This window comes from Chionomys nivalis, chromosome 6 (genome assembly GCF_950005125.1).
Source record: "Chionomys nivalis chromosome 6, mChiNiv1.1, whole genome shotgun sequence".
Classification (NCBI taxonomy): domain Eukaryota; kingdom Metazoa; phylum Chordata; class Mammalia; order Rodentia; family Cricetidae; genus Chionomys; species Chionomys nivalis.
In genome coordinates, this window is record NC_080091.1 from 96,877,483 (window position 1) to 96,899,514 (window position 22,032).

The 22,032-nt window shown below is 40.3% G+C and overlaps 1 protein-coding gene across 2 annotated transcripts in view; it reads right to left on the reverse strand.

Annotated features, from left to right (window-relative positions):
- The window catches only part of Bmp2k (BMP2 inducible kinase), a 97,023-nt gene that overhangs the window by 34,123 nt on the left and 40,868 nt on the right, over positions 1 to 22,032 (reverse strand). For both annotated transcript variants that reach the window (XM_057771038.1, XM_057771037.1), the window contains exons 6-10: positions 21,483 to 21,564; positions 18,076 to 18,208; positions 10,252 to 10,355; positions 8,717 to 8,796; positions 6,655 to 6,815 (exon numbers count right to left, since the gene is read on the reverse strand). In XM_057771038.1, the coding sequence (XP_057627021.1) occupies positions 6,655 to 6,815; positions 8,717 to 8,796; positions 10,252 to 10,355; positions 18,076 to 18,208; positions 21,483 to 21,564 (560 nt within the window). The remainder of the gene's footprint in view (positions 1 to 6,654; positions 6,816 to 8,716; positions 8,797 to 10,251; positions 10,356 to 18,075; positions 18,209 to 21,482; positions 21,565 to 22,032) is intronic.

Genomic DNA, 22,032 nt, shown 5'->3' on the forward strand with positions numbered 1-22,032 from the left:
GTGAGTTCCCTAGGAGACACTACTGGGAAAGGGAGAGGGTGCAGCCCTTAGGACAGGAGTCAACAGGAGGACTTCAGTCCGCCGGAGATATGCCCTTCAGGGAGATTGTAGAACCTCCTTCCTCTTCTTATGCTCTGAGGTGAACAATTAACCTTGTGCTTCCTGCCATGCCCCCAACAGAGACCTGAAAGCAACTGGTCCATATATCATGAACAGGAACCTCTAAAACTACTCTTAGCAAGTAATCATTCGTGTTTACAGCTGAAATAACCATACATACCAGAAACGCTCAAGACTCCACCCAAAAATCCTTAGATCTTATATAAGTAACATCAGTCAAGTCAGAAAATGAAAAAGAAAAATCAACATGCAGAAACCTTTCTACATACCACTAACAGATCTTCTGAGAAAGAAATCAGAATTAAAATTCCATTCTCAAAAGCCATTTTAGAAATAGCTAGAAAGAAATGTAACTAAAGAGATGAGAGACTTCTGTAAAACACTGAAGACAGAAACAGAAGAGCACACTAAAGGAATTCAACTGAAAATGCCTACATTACTCAAGATAAACTGCAGATTGAGTGGAACCCCATTAAAAATCCAATGTTATTTCTAATCAAACAAAAAAGAAAATCTTAAAATTTACATGGATGCACAAACCCTGATCAGACAAAGCAAAGCCAAGCAGAAAGAGCAATGCTGGAAATTAACAATATCTCATCTCAAACTACACGACAGATCCATAGGGATACAGACACGCACGCAGATCAGTGCAATACAAGAGAGGACCCGGAAATAAACCGCATAGCTACAGCCACCTAATCTTGAATAAAGGTGTCAAAAACATACATGGAACAGGGGCAGGAAAAGGAATATTCTTCCAACAAACGGGGCTGGGAAAACTGGATATCCAACTGTAGAATAAAACGAGAGCCATACCTTTCACCCTCAACAAAAATCTTTTCCAAATGGGTCAAAGACAATATAAACCTTATACTCTGAAACCATCAGAGAAAGGTACAGAAAACACTCTAGGACATAGACACAGGCAAGGAGTCAGAAAAGGACACCAGCAGGGGCTAGAGAGAAAGCTCAATGGAAAAGCACTAGCTCAGTTCCAGAAGACCTGGGTTGGATTCCCATACCCATATGATGGCCCACAACCATCTAAGATTCCAGTCTCAGGGGATCTGATCCCCTTTAGGTCTCCACAGGCATATCCACGCACACAAGCACAGACATGCATGCAGATAAAAAACACCTACACACATAAAATTAACATAAATAAATTGGAGGGAGGGACAGAATCAAGGAGAAAAGAACTCTAACAGTACAGCAATCACCCCGAGAAATGACAAACAGATTTGCATGGAAATAAAAGGCTGTTCTGCAGCACAGAAGGAAGATACCATCTAAACACAGAGAAATTTTTTATACTAACAAGAAATTCACATATCTAGAATCTATAAAGAACTCCAAAAATTAAAGACCAAACCCCATCCAATCAAGAAAATGCCCAATGAACTGAGTGAACAGCTCTCAAAGAAAGCAACACAAGTGGGCAATAAAACACCTGAGAAGTGTTCATCATCCTAATCCATCCAGGAAATACAAGTAAGCACAGCACCGGAATTCCGTTTGGTCCACAGTGACAATGGCCAACGTTAAGGAAGAAAATGATGAGTGCTGGCTGGAAAGTGGTACCCTCGTGTGCACTGGTGTGAATATAAATGATGAGTGCTGGCTGAAAAGTGGTACCCTCGTGTGCACTGGTGTGAATATAAACTGGAGTGTTCACTACAGAAATCAGTACAAAGTGCCTCAAAAAACTACAAATGTGGCCGAGGAGATGGCCTGGTCAGTGAGATGCTTACCTCACAAGCAGAAGGGCAAGTCTGATAGCTAGCACCCACATACAAAAGCCAAGCACAGCTGTGCAAGCCTGCAATCCCAGTGGTGGGGAAAGCGAGACAGGAGAGTATCTGGGACTTTTTAGTCAGTCAGTCTAGCCAAATCAATGAGCTCCAGGTTCAATGAGAAAACGTGCCTCAAAAAAGAAGGCATGTAGGGCCAGGTGCAGAAAGAATCAGGGGTAAAAGCACTTGCTGCACACGCATCAGGAATCGGGATCCCAGCAACCACATCAACAATCAGGATGCGGCTGTGCACTCCTGCTGCCCAGGGTGACAGAAGGACCACTGGGGCTTTCTGGCTACCAGCCTAGCTTCTCAAAAGAACGCAGGATGTCCAACACCCTTCTCTGGCATCTACATGCATGCACACAAGTGTATGTATCTGCACGCATACATATGCACGCACACACACACAACACATTAAAAAAGGAAGAAAAAGACAGGCAGAAACTGAGAAAGACTGGATGTTGATCTCTGATTTCCCCATAAATGCACACATGTGCATATGTATACATGAATAGGTACATATGAACACATACACAAAAATAAAACTATAAAAAATAACAACTACCACTGATGTAGCTGTATCAGTCCTGGGTATACACCTGAAGAGTTCTTTTGACAGAGGTACTTGACATCTCTGTTTTATGTTGTACAGTTCACAACAGCCAGGATGTGGAAACAGTCTAAATGTCCATTAACAGACAAATGGGAAAGAAAATAGAGCAGTAGACATAAACAATGGAATTTTATTCATTTGTAAAGAAGAACTGAACTAGGGCATTTTCACAAAAATGAATGGAACTAGAGATGACTGTGTTAATCAAAATAAGTCAGACTCAGAAAGATAACTTTCATATGCAGAATCCCGACAGACAGACAGACACACACACGATATAAATACAAAAAGGGTTCAGGGAGGAGGACAAAGTCTATCAGGAAGGAAAGCTAAGGGGGGAAACGGAGTGTATGTGACATAAAAGTGGGTTTTGGGGGAAGAAGAGAGTCAGTAGGGAAACGGAGGGAAGGCAGACAGTGGGTTAACAAATATAATATTTCATATGTGTTTATATTCAAGTCATAATAATTTGTATCCAAGTTTTTAAAATAAATAAAAAACACTGGGTAAGAACATAATCTATCGGGAAAAATTATCTCACCAATCATTGTGCAAGCATTTTTAAAAACTTTCCTATCTAATGTTGCAAAGACAGGAATACATTGTGGCTGGTGCTGCAAGTTCCTGGAGTCTGTGGGCAGAATCTGACTGTTCACAAATTTTAAATGAATATGCCTCTTTTTAAATGTTATTTTATTTACGTTAGCTATGTGTCTGTGTATGTCCCTGTCATGGGCATGCAGGTGCCCCTGGACATCAGAAGAGGGTTCAGATCTCTTGGAGCTGGTGTTACAGGCAGTTTTGAGCAGCCTCATATTGGTGGTGGGAGCCAAATGAGAGTTCACCGCAAGAGCGGCAAATGCTTTTAATCAATGAGTCATCTCTCCAGCCCACAATGTGCTTAGCATACTCCTCAGACAACTGCACTGGCATGAAAATCAGGAACTGATTGTACAGCAGTTCACACCACACTCCTAATAATGGCAAATACTAGAACTAGCCTAAGTGGTTGTAAGATTCATGGTACACCTGTGACAGGGAGTAAATTAAAAATTACACAACAGATATATACTGACATAAGTTTTCAAAAACATCTTAAAGGGAAAGAAGGAAATAGCAAAGAAACATGTCTGAGTTCATTTATGTCAATGACACAAATTATCTATATGAATTATATATAGCTATATTAATATTTATACTATGTTCAGATTACCAAATTGATTATTTATACTAAAACAGCTAAGAGGTTACACAGTACACTGCTATTTAACTGAACAGGAAAATAGGAAATTTTTACACTTTTTATGTCAGTATTTCAATAGCATATGAATATTTTACTCTAATTTCTAAAGAAGAAAGAAATATTTAAAAAGTAAACACATACATATAAAACCTGCAATTTTTCTGCCTTAAGTTGGGCGCAGGCGTGCTAAGGCAAGTCTGCACCCCAGCTAGGCCAGCCCACCAGATGAGTAACTGAGCAAAGCAGAGCAGGTCTGTGACACACAGGACAACAAAACCGCGTGTGAGTGTGTCTGAAGGAACGAGAACATGTAGACCATCCAAAGCACAAGGGACCCAGCCTCCTACTCCGCCTCGAGGTTGACTGCGACTTGTTGGTCATGTGCGTTCACCTACCCTGATAAGATCTGTAACATGTCCCATTCCTGCTTTCCTACAGAACCCTAAGGACTCTGCGCACGATCACCACACACGGCTGCTGTGGCTCTAGTACCTGACATGCTCTCCCACAGGCTCCTGCAATTGAGCACTGGGTTCTTTGGGAAGATGCAGAACCCTGAGGAGATGGAACCTTACTGCAAGTGTGGTCCACTGGAAGCAGGTCCTCGAGGCTGTATAGGCCAGCCCCTCCTCTGTTCACCCGCTGTTTGCTGAGTGCACATGCAATGTGACCACTAAGCCTTCTACTCCTGCCGCCATGCCTCCCCTGGCTGCTGCCATGTCTTCCCCACCATGACGAACAGTGAAGGAAAAACAAACAAAGAACCTTTCTCCCTTACACCGCTCTTGCCAGGGTACTTTATCTCAGCAACTGGAAAACAAACGGTCACCAAACCCAAATCCTTGAGAAAGTCCTTTCAAACACTGTCGCTGAGGCAGCTCAGGGATGCGCACACTTTAATGACAGCACACCTAGTGCCTTGCAAGCGCACTACTAGCAGCCTGTGACTGGCGGGCAGTGACACATAACAAACCGTGACTAGGAAGATGTCCAACCAGGGAAGGCAGGAAAGAGAGAACACCAAATGTCTACCTGAGATGGAATTTTCCATATGCTCGAATACTTGCCCACAGTTAAAAGTAAGGGAGTAAGATACCACAAGATCAAGTCAGTTCCCACAACACAAATGGTGGCTGATAACTGTCGGTAACTCCAGTTCCAAGGCATCTGATGCCCTTTCCTGGTACACAAACATACAATGTAGCCAGACACACACAGAAAATAATTTCTAAATGAAATGGAAATTATACAAAATGTCATCATCTTTTTTCCCATGGAATTAATATTCCAGTTGATGCGCTTGAACAGCACAAATTCACTGCAGCAATATGCCAGGTAATGCGAAGATAAACATCCCTCTCTGAGCCAGACTTAACAATAACAAATAACAGTCAACATTTCATAGCATCACTGGACCAGACCTTACAGTAAGCCATCATTTAAACTTCTATTAGATACTATTAGATAGGTACTCATATTTTATTAGATATGTTAGCTTTAAAAATGGGAGAAATGTAACTCAAATTACATTCATGAGTCAAAATATGTGATCTTACCCACTGCAGTATCTGTAATAAAAACATTTCAAGATTAAAACAAGACAGATTTGTCAGGAAATATTACACAAATCAGGGTTTGTAGAAGGTGATTCTGCAGATTACATCTTTGACATCTTTAGAAATTAAATTTACTCTGTCATAATGACAGTTCCCTGTGGGAACATTTTTAGGTATTACACTTACCATAATGCATTTAAGATTATAAAAACAATTTCTCAAAATCAAGTAAGAACAGTGCTTACGCTGTGATACCCATATAATTCCTTCACCAAGGCTCTATAGGCTTATGCCCTATGGAATGTAAGCTACTTCCTGCCCAGTACAACACAGGATCTCCAACACTTGTTACTGCCACCCTCAAACCTGCTAGCTGATGATTCAAAAGATGAGTTTCTATTTCTATATCAAAATAAACTGGTATTTCTATATATATATTTAAGTTACTAGTAACTTTACCTTTAAAACTTCAGAACAAAGTGGTCCAGCTTGTTAGACATCAATGGACAGGTTCTTGCAGGGAGTAGGACATGTGTGCCTGTGTACACTTGTCTATGTAGGTGTGCTCACACATGTGTGCCAGTGTACACTTGTCTATGTAGGTGTGCTCACACACGTGTGCCTGTGTACACTTGTCTATGTAGGTGTGCTCACACACGTGTGCCTGTGTACACTTGTCTATGTAGGTGTGCTCACACACGTGTGCCTGTGTACACTTGTCTATGTAGGTGTGCTCACACACGTGTGCCTGTGTACACTTGTCTATGTAGGTGTGCTCACACACGTGTGCCTGTGTACACTTGTCTATGTAGGTATGCTCACACACGTGTGCCTGTGTACACTTGTCTATGTAGGTGTGCTCACACACGTGTGCCTGTGTACACTTGTCTATGTAGGTGTGCTCACACACGTGTGCCTGTGTACACTTGTCTATGTAGGTGTGCTCACACATGTGTAGAGGTCAAAGAGGGGTTCCGTGTCTTCGACAGCCATTTTCCCGCCGTTTTTATCTTCTGATACAGAGTCTCTCACTAAATCTAGGGCTCTCATTTCAGTCAGACTGGCCTGTCTCTAGCCCCTAACCCGCCCACCGTGGTCCCGCGCGTCTGTACGCCTCACACTGTGGTTACAGGAGCACAGTGCTGTGCCCATCTGTTGTGCTGGGATCTAAGCTCAGGTCCGCATGCCTGCACGGCAAATACTTTACCGACTGAGCCACGTATCAAGCCCCGTTTCTTAAAGCGTGTGTTCTGTGCTTTAGGAATCAAACCACATCACGTTTATCCATACCCTGGAGAGATCAGAACTGCAAAGGCTAATTACCTTTTGGCTTATGGTTACTGAATTCACCAGGAGCAGGAACTTTAACAGGCGTAGCTGAACTCTGAATGGCCAGCACACTGGGCGTGGCAGTAGTGGGATTGGCCTTTGGTCTTTGTCTTGGTGCAATTGAGGTTTCTGTTGGTCCAATGCTATCTGTTATTCTATAATTGAAAAATATAATTTATTCCAAATATTAAGATTATTTCTAGTTACTATTCATTCTATACATTATAGTTACAGATGACCACATTAGTCCTTTTGGATCCCTTCTAAGTATCCACCTCAGAATATATGTTTAATAAAACTAGTAAAGTAAAAAAAAAAAATACAGCCAGCCACAGTTGTTGAAACTGTACGATTGTTCATAGTCAGCCTTCAAATGGAAGAAAAGGAATCCGACCCCAGAGATTAATGGACAGCCTGAGACTGACAGAATATAAACAGAAATCTTCTCGTAAGCTTATGGATAAAACTGAAGTTCAGTTCTTTTAAAAAGACACAAGAAGTAATAATAACTCCCTAGCTCAGACTCAGAAAAAGGAAAGGGCTCTCCCACGGCAGTGAGACCGGAGACATCAGAGCTGTTAGGCAAGGCTGTCTGCTCACATCCAACCCTTGTTCCCTCCAACACCAGATGAGAATTAGGAGAAATGCTGGATTGGGACTCAGTTTCAGCCCCAAATGCAGTCAGTAAAGTGGTAGGCACAATTTTGAAAACAACGTGACTAGCAGGCATAGGTGAATTGTCAAAACAAACAAGCAAAACAAAACCAGAAAACAAGTAAATTTATGTTTAATATTCATATATGCGAATAATATGTCTGGATCAAATCCAATGCCCACTCCCTCCCCTCCAATTTTTTCCCTACTACCCTCACAACTTTTCCCTCACAACTTCATGTGCTCTTTTTTATTTTATTTTTTGATAGACACTCAGTTCACTTGGTATTGCAGGTATGGGCATAGGTGCAGGACCAATATAATCTTGAAATTACATATTTTTCAACTTTGCTTTCTATAAAGTCAGTATACAATTTTCAATAACTTTCTCCCAAAATATTTGACGACTTCATTTAATATTATTTCAAATGATTTAACACCTAAAATTGTATATGCATGGTTTAGCAAGCCCACAGCTCCTACAATCACCACACACACCTACAGTTCTCTCACAATACCTACATGTAACACGAGAGGGAGCTGTACTTACAATGATCTTCCCAAAAGGGGAAAAAAAAAAAAAAACTGCATCAGAGATTTCAGAAAATTAGGGCTGGTAACCTAACTGAACTCAGTCAGTCATGAGAGGAAAACATAAACCGTATTATAGAAGGGGTACTGGATGGGAAGTGGAAGGGGGGCAGTCGGGGGTGAAAGATAATCAGCATGGTACAGTACAAGTCCTCTAAAAATGTAATGAAAACAGTAAGATCATACATATACACACACACACACACACACACACACACACATATACAGCCAGCTACCGCTCATTTTAAGATAATCAAGTTGTCCACAAGAGCATTATGAATTCTTAATTGCTGAATCATCTCTCCAGCCCCAGATTTTAAGTCTTATCCTACATAATAGAATTCAAACTTATCAATAGAGTAAATAACTGAAAAATAAGGCTTCAAATGTAATTCTTTACCAAGTGTTCTAGTTATATACACATATAACTTCTACAAGCTATATACACTAATGGTCTGTGGCAATTATTGTTTCTTTTCTTAAATATAAACAATAGGTTTAATATCTAGTAAGTCAAATCTTAAGAATAGTCAGTGATGAAAACGGCCACAATCCCACAGAGAAGGCAAGACCCACTACCACATCAGCCATGAGCATTCCACCTTCACAGATGGGTGAGCGTTCACGTGAGAACGGCATCACACCCGGCATTTAGCACCTGTGGGAGTTTATTTTGTACTCTCGATGTAAGCTACGGAACCACAGATAGGACAACACAGCATGTGGGGCACAGGAATTGTTACAATCGAAATGAGAATTATGGCCTTTTCTTTTACAGAAGTCCTGTTGGCACCAGCAGGGTCCTGCCCACCTGGCTTTCATTTGGCTTTTCTTAGCAGCAGCTTCACTAGCAGTCATCGGCTCAGGAAGAGCTGAGGGGAGAGAAGAATTCTGGGAAGAAAAACAGTTTTCAATTTAAGTTGTAGTAATTTTTAGACTATAGACAGACTACTAAACTTGTGAAACACTGACTGAGACGCTGTTATTTTCATGTCCCATATTACAGATTATGCAGATATGCTCCCCAGATGTAATCTGGGAATACCACATTACACAAATGTCATCTTTATATTGATTTGCTACAGAAATCTCTAGAAGATGAACACAGTATTACAGTATGCAATATTCTTTTAGGTAAATCCTGAGTTACAGTAAGATTTTATCACAGTTTATACAACTGATATTTCATACTTCTGAAACTAATTACACAACCAGGACAACAATCACACTGTACATACGACAGGTAACTGTGAGCATGAGCCAAACAGAGAGCTAAGGTTCAGCCAAACATCACATAAAGCTGCTCTGCTCACTGACTCAGTATAGCAGCAACAGAGAGATACTAAGTGATACAGTGAGGGCTTCAGAAGACACAGCACCACAGTTCCTCCACGTTATACAAGAACAAAACATAAGCCGGAACACAATGATCTCTACAGTGTTCACCATAGATTAAGATCAATGATGACCTAGAGATTTGGCATTAAAAGGCGCAGAAATCTGGCATGTACAATTCATTGTAGTATGCAGGAGTGACTAGCAGCCAGTCTTTGAGCCAGGCATAACAGCATATAGTTAATCCCAGCACTCTGGGAGGAATAGGCAGGCTGATACCTGTGCGTTTGAGGCCAGTCTGGTCTATGTAATGAATTCCAGGAAAGCCAGGACTATGTAGAGAAAGACAGACTTTGCCAAAAGAAAAAAAAAGGATGGAAGGAAGGAAGGAAAGAAAGAGAAAGGGAAGGAGGGAGAGAGGGTGGGAGGTAAGAACCAAAGCCTCTGAGTAAAATCAAGCATTCCCAAATGCGCACCATGGTTGACTTAACCCTGGGCTGTATATCAGCTATAATCATAACTGCTATCCTAGATTTACAGCAGGAGAAAGGGATTAGCCACCATAAAGATATAAATTAGCCAGTGATAAAAGAAATCTCTGAAGTCAGGTCTCCCCTTTTACAATGCTGTCTCTATTTACACCAAAGGGTCCCACGGTTTTTCATTTAACTCTGTGCTTGGAGTCTGCCTCAATAATGTCCGATCACAATTCTTGGCTAAAACTCAAAACACTTAAAATTCTGCTATCAAATACTTCAATACTTAATAATAACAGCCTATGGTCTGTGACTGACATGTCATGTTGTGTCTCTCTCCACAATCCAAAATATCCTGCTGAAGCTCTCCAGAACACCTGAGTGAAGCCTCAGGCTTGACGCCTACGACACAAGCAGCATCACACACTATCAAGACCACCTGACAGAAAACAAGAAGCTCTTAACGCACATGCGTGTACATGTAAACACATAATTAAAGGATTTTAAAGTCTTTCCTACTTAGAAAAGTACTTACATTGATGTTGGACACTGGACAATCCCTTTTGGCGAATTTAAATGCAAAGTAGGACACTTGAAATATGTCAGGTCTGTGCTCCGGATCTGGTTCAAGCATGAACCCTGTAATAACAGGTCAAAACATTAAATGTCTGACTGAAGACAAACAGTACAGAAAGGCATATTACAGGAGGGGCAATCTCTCTAGCCTAAGAACAATGGTTCCAGATGACATAGAGAAAATGCTTAGAAGAAATGGCAGAAACATTTCCTACAAATTTAACTTAACCGTGAACACACTACAGTGGCAGGTAACAACATCTATGTCTGCACTGGATGGATGGACGGTGTGCTTACACTCCTGAAAAAGTGGCACAGAACAAATGTGAGTTAACAACACAAAACCAGTGAACTTCGGGAATACTTAATTATTTAAGAAAGCTCCAGGGGTCACAGTGAAGAGGTTGTTCTCCTAGAAAAATCCTTTAAAATAATTCTCACTATTTTGGGTACAAAATACCTTTATTTTTCTCTATTTTGAAATTATCCTAATGACTGAGAAAAGGCTAAGTATGCACATTATAGTTCATTTAGCAGAGCAGCAGAGGATTGGCACTACAGATTTAAAATAATGCCTCTTTGACATACTATCAATATGGACCACAGTTCTTGGCTTCAATATTCTTTCTCATTATCATGGCCAGAGGTCTGAGCAGTTCTGTAAATGTACTACTAACATATTTACATCAACCTTAGAGCGTGCGTCAAGTCCCTGAGATATTCCGTCTAACCAAAAATAACCATTTACTACCATTTACCTATTTCTTGAGTAACTTATATTTCACATTCCCTGAGGATGAAATTTATATTCAACTCTATAACTACAGACATCTCCATGGCCAGTTCTACTTCATTACCCTTAAAATATTTCCAATGCTTAACCATGTCAAATGTTTGAAATGAAAATTTACATTAGCTATTCTCAAGTTTTTTAGAGAAACAGCAAGTGTCCACATTCACAGCACTAAGATGGATCTGGTGTCCACACTCACAGACTAAGACACAGCTACAGGAAACACTGAGAGTCCACGGTCACGGGACTAAACTGAAGCTACAGAAAACTCTGAGAGTCCACGGCCACGGACTAAGACACAGCTACAGGTAACACTGAGAGTCCACAGTCATGGACTAAACTGGAGCTACAGGAAACACTGAAGAGTCCACGTTCACGGACTAAGACACAGCTACAGGAAACACTGAGAGTCCACGTTCACGGGACTAAACTGGAGCGACAGGAAACACTGAGAGTCCACGTTCACGGGACTAAACTGGAGCTACAGGTCAAAACGGACTCAACTCCCTTCTAAACCTAGTGCCTTGAACAAAGAATGGTAAACAGTGACTCCAAGGGACAAAGCCTAGCTTGTATCAGGAAATTATGAGCTTGATTATAAAAATACAAAATCATCCATCTAATATGATATATATATATATATTTTAAAAGCTAAAGTTTATTCTTTCCACAGCCAATACTAAATTAGTAGTGAGGATCCAACACAGAACAGGAGATGCGTGCCTGTGTCTAGATAAAGGTAAGCACAGCACCTCTCCTCCAAATATAACAAGGAGAGAAACTACTGGGATTGAAAACTGTGTGTGTGTATGTGTGTGTGTGTGCCCGCACACATGTGGGCCAGAGGACAACTTCCAGGAGTCAGTCCTCTCCTTCCATAGCGGCTTCTGCACAAGGAACTCTAGTAGCATTGACCTCGCTCATTAAGCATTTTTATCCCTGAGCCATTTCCCTGACTGCTGTTTTTAAAACTTACAGGAGTTTTATAATACCAAATTTACTTGAAAATTTTTAACTTACTCAGTATATTTAGTTTATTTCATTTTTTGGCATAGTCAAATTGATGTCAGAAACTAAAATCTTCACATTCATGGTCAAGTAAAAGAAGCATATGCTATACAGTAAACTGCCGATTAATTAAACTCTAAAATTAATTAAAGTCTAAAATTATCAACAATTATCATGCTTTCCACAGTACTCCACAAACACATTCCCACACACATATGGGGGCACACATAAACACAGAGAAATTCAATACTAGTTAGGAATAAAGTCACATAGCAAGGCATAAGCTGCTCAGTCTTTCGCAAATTATCGGTCAAAGAGAACACTGAGCCTTTAAGACATTTCAAGATCTCCAGCAAAACTATACATTCAATTATTACTAAAACATTATACTTAGCAACAAAGTTATAGCTACAATGGTTTGTAAAAATGTCTTCAATAAAACACTGAACTAAACTAGCCAGAGAACACAGCAACTAAATCCCACACCCTAGTTTTAGGCATTACAATTAATAGGGATTATTTCATGCTTCTGTTGTCCTAAATTTTTTTGAGAACATTATTATGTTGAAGTGTGAGCAGCGGGGCTGAGTCCCCGGCACCCGGCCGCCCGCATGGCTTTACCCAAAATAATTACATGGAAACTTTTAAACACTGCCTGGCCCATTAGTTCCAGCCTCTTATTGGCTAGCTCTTACATATTGATCTAACCCATTTCTAATATTTTGTGTAGCACCACGAGCTGGCTTACCAGGAAAGATCTTAACCTGCGTCTGTCTGGAATGGGAGAATCATGGCGACTCCCTGACTCGGCTTCTTTCTCCCAGCATTCTGTTCTGTCTACTCCACCCACCTAAGGGTTGGCCTATCAAATGGGCCTAGGCAGTTTCTTTATTAATTAACCAATGAAAGCAACAGATTAATACAAGACCCACCTCCATCATTTCCCCTTTTTCTGTTAAACAAAAAAGAAAGGCTTTCACTTTAACATAGTAAGATTAATATAGCAAAACAGTTATCAAGCAAGAATTACAGTTACAATATTTATATCTATTTTATCTTTTATCATAACTAAGGAAAACTATAACTAACCATTCTTCAACTCCATCAAAGATCTGAGAAGGGAATAAATATTACTTAACAAACAAGAGATATCCAAAATGTGCAACAATTGACAGAGAAAACTGACTACCTGGGCAATCACCCAAAGTCTCGTTTGCAATGTTGAGTCAACCAACTTTGGCTAAGGCCTACTTAGTTTATTGATATAAACTTAAGGTTAATCTTGTTATATGTATAAGTATTTCTGATATTGATTAAGGTATTGTGATTGTGTAGTTCATGTAAAAATATAATGTACATAGGTTGTTAATGGATAATCATCTATAATAGTCAAGTTTGTAGTCATGTTAGATTTTCTAGATATACATAGATATATTTTAGATAGACATTCTTCATATCTTTCAAAGACTACAGAATATGCTATTTAATGTTTTAAAAACTTAGGACTTTTCATGACAATAAGACACTCTGCTCCTGGTAGCACCAATCTCCTTATGGAGTTTGATAGCCATTTGGGCAAGAACGGTTCTTGCCTGGACTATTGCATAAACTGGACACAGAGAACCCTCAGAGGAAGGACTGCTGAAATTGCCTAAAGGTGAGATGACCTTTTGGGGTTCCTGATTCATGAAGGAGTCTGTGAGACATTCTGCAGGACACAGCAGATAGTGAAATTTCTTGCTTCATGGAAATGTCTCTGGATACTATGGGCCTGTAGGCCGAAGATGGATGCCCCAACGGTACAGAGAAACTTTGGGTGACTGTCCAGGCAGCGAGATGTCTCTGTCATTTCTAGAGTTTGAAAGTTGCTTATTTCTTGTTTGCTTAGGTAATATTGTATCTTTCTGGAGTCTTTGATGGAGCTGAAGAATAGTTATAGTTATAGTTTTCCTTAGTTATGATAAAGATAAAATAGATGTAAATATTATAATTTTTACTTGATAACTGTTTTGTTATATGTAATTTTGCTATGTTAAAGTTAAAGCCTTTTTTTTTGTTTAAACAGAAAAAGGGGAAATGATGGAGGAAGGTCATTGGTTAAAAAATAAAGAAACTGCTTGGCCCTCATAGGTTAGAACATAGGTGGGTGGAGTAAACAGAACAGAATGCTGGGAGGAAGAGGAAGTGAGCTCAGACTCGATAGCTTTCCTCTCTGGAGCAGATGCGATGCAGTCAGCCGCCAGGTCAGACATGCTGAATCTTTCCTGGTAAGACTAGTGCTACACAGATTATTAGAGATGGGTTGATCGGGATATGAGAATTAGCCAGTAAGGGCTAGAGCTAATGGGCCAAGCAGTGTTTAAAAGAATACAGTTTTCCTGTAATTATTTCTGGTGTAAAGCTAGCCGTGCGGGAGCCAGGCAGGACGAAAAGCGGGCCCGCAGCTCCTACTACATTATTATATAAAATAGAGAGGGTTAAGAGTTTAATATTTATTCAAATATACAATGGCAGTATATTTGCTCATTTTCTTAAAAAAATGTCATTCTACAAAACTGCACACTAAAATAGAAGTCCTATTTTAAAAAGCTAGAGGAATGTCATGAGAGACGACTGGAATCCAAGTCACAGGTACCTGGACCATAACTCAGACTGCCCAGACAGGAAACTCCATCTTGATTGGGGGCTGCCACAGAAAACTGGAGCAAACAATGCTGCTTGGACTGAAGTCTAGGCCTAGCGCCCTTACACAGGTACTGGTGCGTGTGAGGAGCTACACAGCACACAGGTAGAAATCTCTGGAAAGCACAAGTTTAGGGGGCAGTGGCATGCTGAAGAAGTGTGCATCATAGTATTTCCACAAATGCTGATGTACTACTCCCATGAGTTCAACTATAAGGATTAAATTTGCCATCTCAAGAACTCCAGTGCCTCAACCCCATGGCAATGGCAAAGCTGTCCCCAGATGAGGCTCAGAAGGATGACAAAGCCTTCCTCAGGGGAGAGTGTGATGTTGATGGTGTTTTCAGAAAACGTCCACTGGAGCTTCCTCTTACCACTCCCAGACTAATATTTAGAGCATGAAGACCACTCCTACTGAGATTAGATAAACCCTCCTTCTTGGTCAGCTGTAAAGAAAATATGGTATATTTACACAATGGAGTGCAACACAGCAGAAAAAAATAATGACATCTTGAAATTTATGGGCAAATGGATGGATCTAGAAAATATCATATTGAGTGAGGTAACCCAGACCCAGAAAGACAAATATCATATGTACTCACTCATAAGTGATTTTTAGACATAAAGGAAAGAAAAACCAGCCTACAATTTACAATCCCAGAGAACATAGACAACAAAGAGGACCATAAGAGAGACATACATGGATTTAATCTATATGAGAAGTAGAAAAAGTCAAGATCTCTTGAGTAAATTGGAAGCGTGGGGACCATGGGAGTGGGTAGAAGGGAGGGGAGTGGAGAAAAATATATAGCTCAATAGATAGATAGATAGATAGATAGATAGATAGATAGATAGATAGATAGATAGACAGACAGACAGACAGAGGTGCTGAGCCTTCTCCATCACAGTCCTGACCACTGATCCCAGCTTCTCTGTACGTATGTCTGTCTTCATTCCCTCCTTATCCCTGCTCAGGGTTCTAGGACCCAAGTCATGCCAGAATAACCCAAGTTTTTCTTTCCACAGCCCAGCAGAGGAGCAGCAAGAGCAAGTGCTCCTGCAGAAACAGGAGATGTTCCCTGTAGCTCTGTCTTAGTCCGTGACCGTGGACTCTCAGTGTTTCCTGTAGCTCTGTCTTAGTCCGTGGCCGTGGACTCTCAGTGTTTCCTGTAGCTCTGTCTTAGTCCGTGACCGTGGACTCTCAGTGTTCCCTGTAGCTCTGTCTTAGTCCGTGACCGTGGACTCTCAGTGTTCCCTGTAGCTCTGTCTTAGTCCGTGGCCGTGGACTCTCAGTGTTCCCTGTAGCTCTGTCTTAGTCCGTGGCCGTGGACTCTCAGTGTTCCCTGTAGCTCTGTCTTAGTCCGTGGCCGTGGACTCTCAGTGTTCCCTGTAGCTCTGTCTTAGTCCGTGACCGTGGACTCTCAGTGTTTCCTGTAGCTCTGTCTTAGTCCGTGACCGTGGACTCTCAGTGTTCCCTGTAGCTCTGTCTTAGTCCGTGACCGTGGACTCTCAGTGTTCCCTGTAGCTCTGTCTTAGTCCGTGACCGTGGACTCTCAGTGTTCCCTGTAGCTCTGTCTTAGTCCGTGGCCGTGGACTCTCAGTGTTCCCTGTAGCTCTGTCTTAGTCCGTGGCCGTGGACTCTCAGTGTTCCCTGTAGCTCTGTCTTAGTCCGTGGCCGTGGACTCTCAGTGTTCCCTGTAGCTCTGTCTTAGTCCGTGACCGTGGACTCTCAGTGTTTCCTGTAGCTCTGTCTTAGTCCGTGACCGTGGACTCTCAGTGTTCCCTGTAGCTCTGTCTTAGTCCGTGACCGTGGACTCTCAGTGTTTCCTGTAGCTCTGTCTTAGTCCGTGACCGTGGACTCTCAGTGTTTCCTGTAGCTCATATATTTAACGCTCTCATACTTAAGTGTGAGCACTTGCAGTGCAACAGCCAAGCTTCAGCTGCTCCCTTTCCCCCTTGATTATTCTGGTTCTCCTAGCCTAAGAAAAGCATCCTATGTAATGCAAATTACTTTGTGTGTGTCCAGCTGATGCAGTTCTCCAATTTTCAGCATCTGTGAAGAAATCTGTTTCACATAAATTCTGTGCTTTAAGAGTCATTTATGTCCCTTTTTCTCTTGGACATTATAACAAAATTAATTTAATGTTCAGCCCCATCTCCTTGATTTGCACAAGGCCCATGCATTAGGAAAGTCGACTACTTCTCAAATAAGTAACAAGTGTTATTTGCAATTCATCCTTTATGCAGTCATTACTGAATTGGGGGATCTGGTGGGAGCAGTGCTGTTGACTGAACCCAGAAGCACGTGCCTACTAGGCAAACATTCTACCACTAAGCAACATGCACCCAGCCCTTGGTTGTTTTGAGTCTTTCCCTTTATAGTGCAGAGTGACCTGGACCTGGGCACGGTGTTCTCCTGCATCTGCCTCCCCAGTGTTAGAATCACACGAATGCCATACGGGCAAACTTAAACATATAAAGTTGTATATCATGGGGTTATATCTTATATCTCCTAGAATCGACAGTCTATATTTTCTACACCCTAAACACATGATTAAATTCATACCAATTTTCTTTCAATGCATTTAAATATTTTACTTATATAAAGCTTTAACAGAAGAAATGAAGACTTTGTTCTCTTTGTTCACACTAAGAAAATTATCAATTTCCATTTATTTTCATTAAGTTTAAAAACTGTATCATATAAATATCAAACAAATTTAACTTTTCACTCAGTTCTGTGCCACAGAGGCATAGACGGCTGTTCAAGATGCAGAAACAGTGGAAATCCTAAAGGCGCTTAGTCAGCGCTGTCTCAGGACTGCACTGCCCTAGATTACCTTCTGTCTAATGACTGACTCCTCCTCACAAAGTATCCTTCTGAAGTTTACAATGTGTACAAAATGCTACATTACGGTACCTTTTTAAAATCAAGCAAAGGCCTTTTCAAGGCTGGAAGGAAATCTGGTTACTTATTAACCACATGAATATTTGGTTTCAAAGATACCAAAATTGAAGAATTAAATGTTATGAGTGTTCCCGGTAACTCTGACTGTCTCAATTATGTAATTCCTGTCACTGCTATTAACTCGTATCGAGGAGGTTAAAAATATCCTGTATTCACAGGTAATTAGATTGCTTTGACCTCTATACAGGTGAATAACCATTTTTAAATAATTTTACTGTAATTTATAAACATATGAAATTAAAAGTCAAGATTTAAGAAAGAGTATAAATAGCAGGCCCTAAATTACAGCATCTATCTTTAAGAACATTCCATACATCTTTCCCAGTACTTACTTATCAAACAATGTATGTTATGGGAGTAGCGAGAATTGTCTGGGATGGTGAAGCTGCCATCACAGATTGCAACCTGGCTCTCACCAAACGGAAGAGTGAAGAAGCAAAGTTTGTACAAGAAACATCCCAGGGCCTATAAAACAAAGAAACAGGAGCTTCGTCAGGACTCAACAATCAGTCACAAACATAAAAACAGTCAAGACCAGAGCTGGAAACGAAGCTAAGTGCTAGACCACTTGCTTAACATAAGCAGCTCCATGAACAAGAAAGCTGAGAGTTAAACATGTTATTGCAAACAAACAAGTTGAATGTTCCTGTTTTGGATCCAATTATTACTTAACCAAGTTAATATGTTCAATGTTTCTTAAAAGCCTTTAGCTTTATAGTTCGGGGTTTCTCGGCTGCATCTGCAATCAGTCAGATAAGCTACTCTGGATCGTGAGTCACTAAAATTAAGCCTGGCTGGTTCCTTTTGGAGGAAATATTATCTACTTGGTACTGTCCTCATTAGTATTGCCAATTTGGCACATGCTACATCTGAGAAGAGGCCTCTCTCAGAATGCCGGCAGACAAGTAAATGGGGGTGTTTTCTTAAGTGATGATTAATGGAGAAGGACGCAGGCCACTGTGGGTAATAACCACCCCTGGGCTGGTGATGATATAAGCAAGCGAGTAGCATTCCTCCGTGGTCTCGGCTTCCGTTCTTGCCTCTAGGTTCCTGTTCTAGCTTCCTCAGTGATGAACTCCAAAGCTGTAAGACTGCTTTTGGTGATGGTGTCTGTCACAGCCGCACTAACCCTGACTAGGCAGGTCATACATCAACTTACAAGGAAAACGAAGGCTCTTCTAACAAACTTTCCTAAAGCTCCCTATAAAACAGGCTTGAAATCCTTTGAGGCTGTCCATCAAAGTTAAGATACCAATAGCAAATTTTACTGGTCATTATTTCCTAACATAAAAATCAATTCACTGACCAGAAGGTGGGTCTGGTGAAGGCCCATGGTGACAGCCCTGATAACCTGAGTTTATGCCCAGGACTCAAGTGCTGGAAGGAAAAGATTGTTCTCAAATTGCCCCCTGACCTCCACACATACCCAGAGGCAAAACATAGGTTACACGCAATAAAAACATTAACTCTCTGGGCCTGGAGAGACGCACAATTAGCATGTGCTGCTCTTACAAAGGACCTGAGTTCAGTTCCCAATTTCCATGTCAGGAGCCCACAAGCACCTGGAACTCTTCTGGCCTCCACAGGCACCAGCACACACAACAAACACAAATGTGCATAAATAAAAACATTTTTAATTAATTCTCTATTTCTATCTATGATCCTACAATTTTTGTTGTACATGGTACTATTCTGAGCATGAAAACATACTTTAAAAGGTAGCTGTGGGGTCTGAGGATGCAGTTCAGAAGGGAAGTATTTCCTAGTATATAAACCCTTCAAAAAGACAGCAGTGGTGGAGAAATGTGTGAAACACATTGCATTGTATAAACACAGTAAATTGTCCCATTTCACACCATGAGCATTTCCACTATGTAAGAGACAAGAGAGCCCCATTAGGCTTTTAAAAAGGGTTGTCATCATGTTCAATTTTCTTCTTTAAAAGGTAAATACAGGATTCCTATTAAGCATCCTAGATGTCAGGATAAAAGGAACCTACAATGGAAACTTTCAAAAAAATGTTTGCCAAAAATATGAAGTGTCATATAACTACTTTTACCTGAACACTGTAATTCTTTTAATCAGTTTATCTTCTTGAAACAGAACCAGCAAACACAACTGTTGACCAAAGTGAATGGGCATACCCACAATGCAGTGTTTTCTGTTCCATCCGTGCTAAGACAAGCATAAGACAACCACCACGCACACAAACTGTTCTCTTTTGAAAGGGCAAACAGACGCCATCTTAATTCTTTCCTGATCTTTGACGGCTATTTGCACATACACTAAATCCTATTTTAGAAGTGACAGATGAGAAAAGATCCCGTTCTCTGCATTAAGAGAACATAGTAATATATATAATAGTACATAATAATCGTGTGCTTCAAGAAAAAAAATTCATCAACTCCCATTGGTTTCCAAGTGGTGATGAAGCTGGTTTCTGTGGGTTCTGTGTTGCTGAACTCTCTCAGGTAATATGGAACAGAACAGCAGTCATAAAGTCAGGGCAGAAAAGATCTTTACCATCACTTCTTGTAATACATTTCCTTTAAGATCCAACTCACTCTGCTTTCTACATTACATATACTCTTCAAATGTACTATACGTTAGCAAATCAATCCGATGCTAATGCCAAGGACAGGAAATTGTCATAATGTCAAAAAACTAAAACAAACTTGCTTCCAATTTGCTTTAATCTTACATAGCTTAAAATTCAATTACCTTAAGAATCCCTGACAAAAGAAAAATGTGTTACATTAAGCAAATGAGAAGATCACAGAGAGATGATTGTCCGGCAAGACTATCTGTCTGCTGGGGCTCTTGTGGCCTCCCCATCCAAGGAGGAAGCTGGCTGGCACACACTACACATGTGGAGCTAGCAAAGTGGCTCAAGCTGCGAGGGGTCTGAGTGGGATCGCTGGAAGCCACATGCTATACAAGAAGATCAACTTCTAAAAGTTGTCCTCTGACCGCCTCCACATACACATTGTGACATGTAGCCTTACACACAAAATAGATACTTTTTTAATTAAGAAAAATCATAACTATCACACTTCTTTTCTAAGTTCTAGAATTATTTCAAAAACTTATATTCCTCTATTGTTAATATGTTCATGCAAACCCAGCTAACAGTTACTGTTTAATGCATTTGGGTTATACAAGCATTTTCTTAGATTATTAAATACAATCCAAAATGTATTTTACTTACAAAACAAGCTTGAAAAGATGTGAGATTCTAAAGAAGCTTTTCTATAAATTAACACTATCTATTGGTATAATTAATTCAGAGATAAATATATACTAAATGATAAGGATTTTTATTAAAGAGTAGTTAATAACATGTTTAGAATCAGAAAAGGTTTACTTTTGTTAGTTTCCATTAAAAACATCATAAAATATTCCAGAAGTTATACTATAATTGCTTAGCAGTTACATCCAGATTTTCTATATTGCCATCAGCCAAAATTCCACTCGTTCAAAACTGAAAAAAATGTGACCATTCACTTACAATCTAAATCCTAAAAACTACTGGGTGGTAGTTATATAACATAGTTACCCCCTTTCTTGAATGTAGGCAATTCAACCTCCTAAATTAGAAGATTAACATCCTAGCATTCTATTTCTGAGGGAGAAGCTCCTTTCCACATAGAAAGGATGCCTCTGGGGAGGCCAGAGGACTCAGGAGGCAGCTCAACTCGGACTCCTCTGGTTAGAGCAAAGACTGGCCTTCGAGCCTTACCCAGATATCAGCCTTGGTGGTGATGGGCTTCCCGCCATAAAGGTTGATCATTTCCGGGGCTCTGTATGACAGAGTTGTGTACCTGGCAGCATGAGGGAAACAGAGGAGACACATTCAAAACAAAGGGACAAATGAGACACGCTTCCCTAAAACATAGAAGGCTTTGGGGTATAGAACTAATACTGTCTTTAAATGCTCGATAAAAGTCTATCAAAAATTAAATAAAACAAGTTATCTACAGACATTGGGGTTCAGAACTATATATAACTAATACTATCTTTAAATGCTTGTTAAAAGCCTATCAAGAATTAAATGAAACAAGGTATCTACAGATACTTTGTTGAGCAATAATAAAAGTATCTCAAATAATATAAAAGTTGAATTTCTTTTATTAATAAAAACTTAAATGACAACTCATTGGGAATATTTCTGTTGATTTATATGAAACAACTCAGTCGGACACAACCTCCTTATCAGACATTTTCATCTATGAAAAGTAAGATTGCACTCTCGAAATCTTAATTTAGTTCTTCCCTAAGGAGTTTGTTTT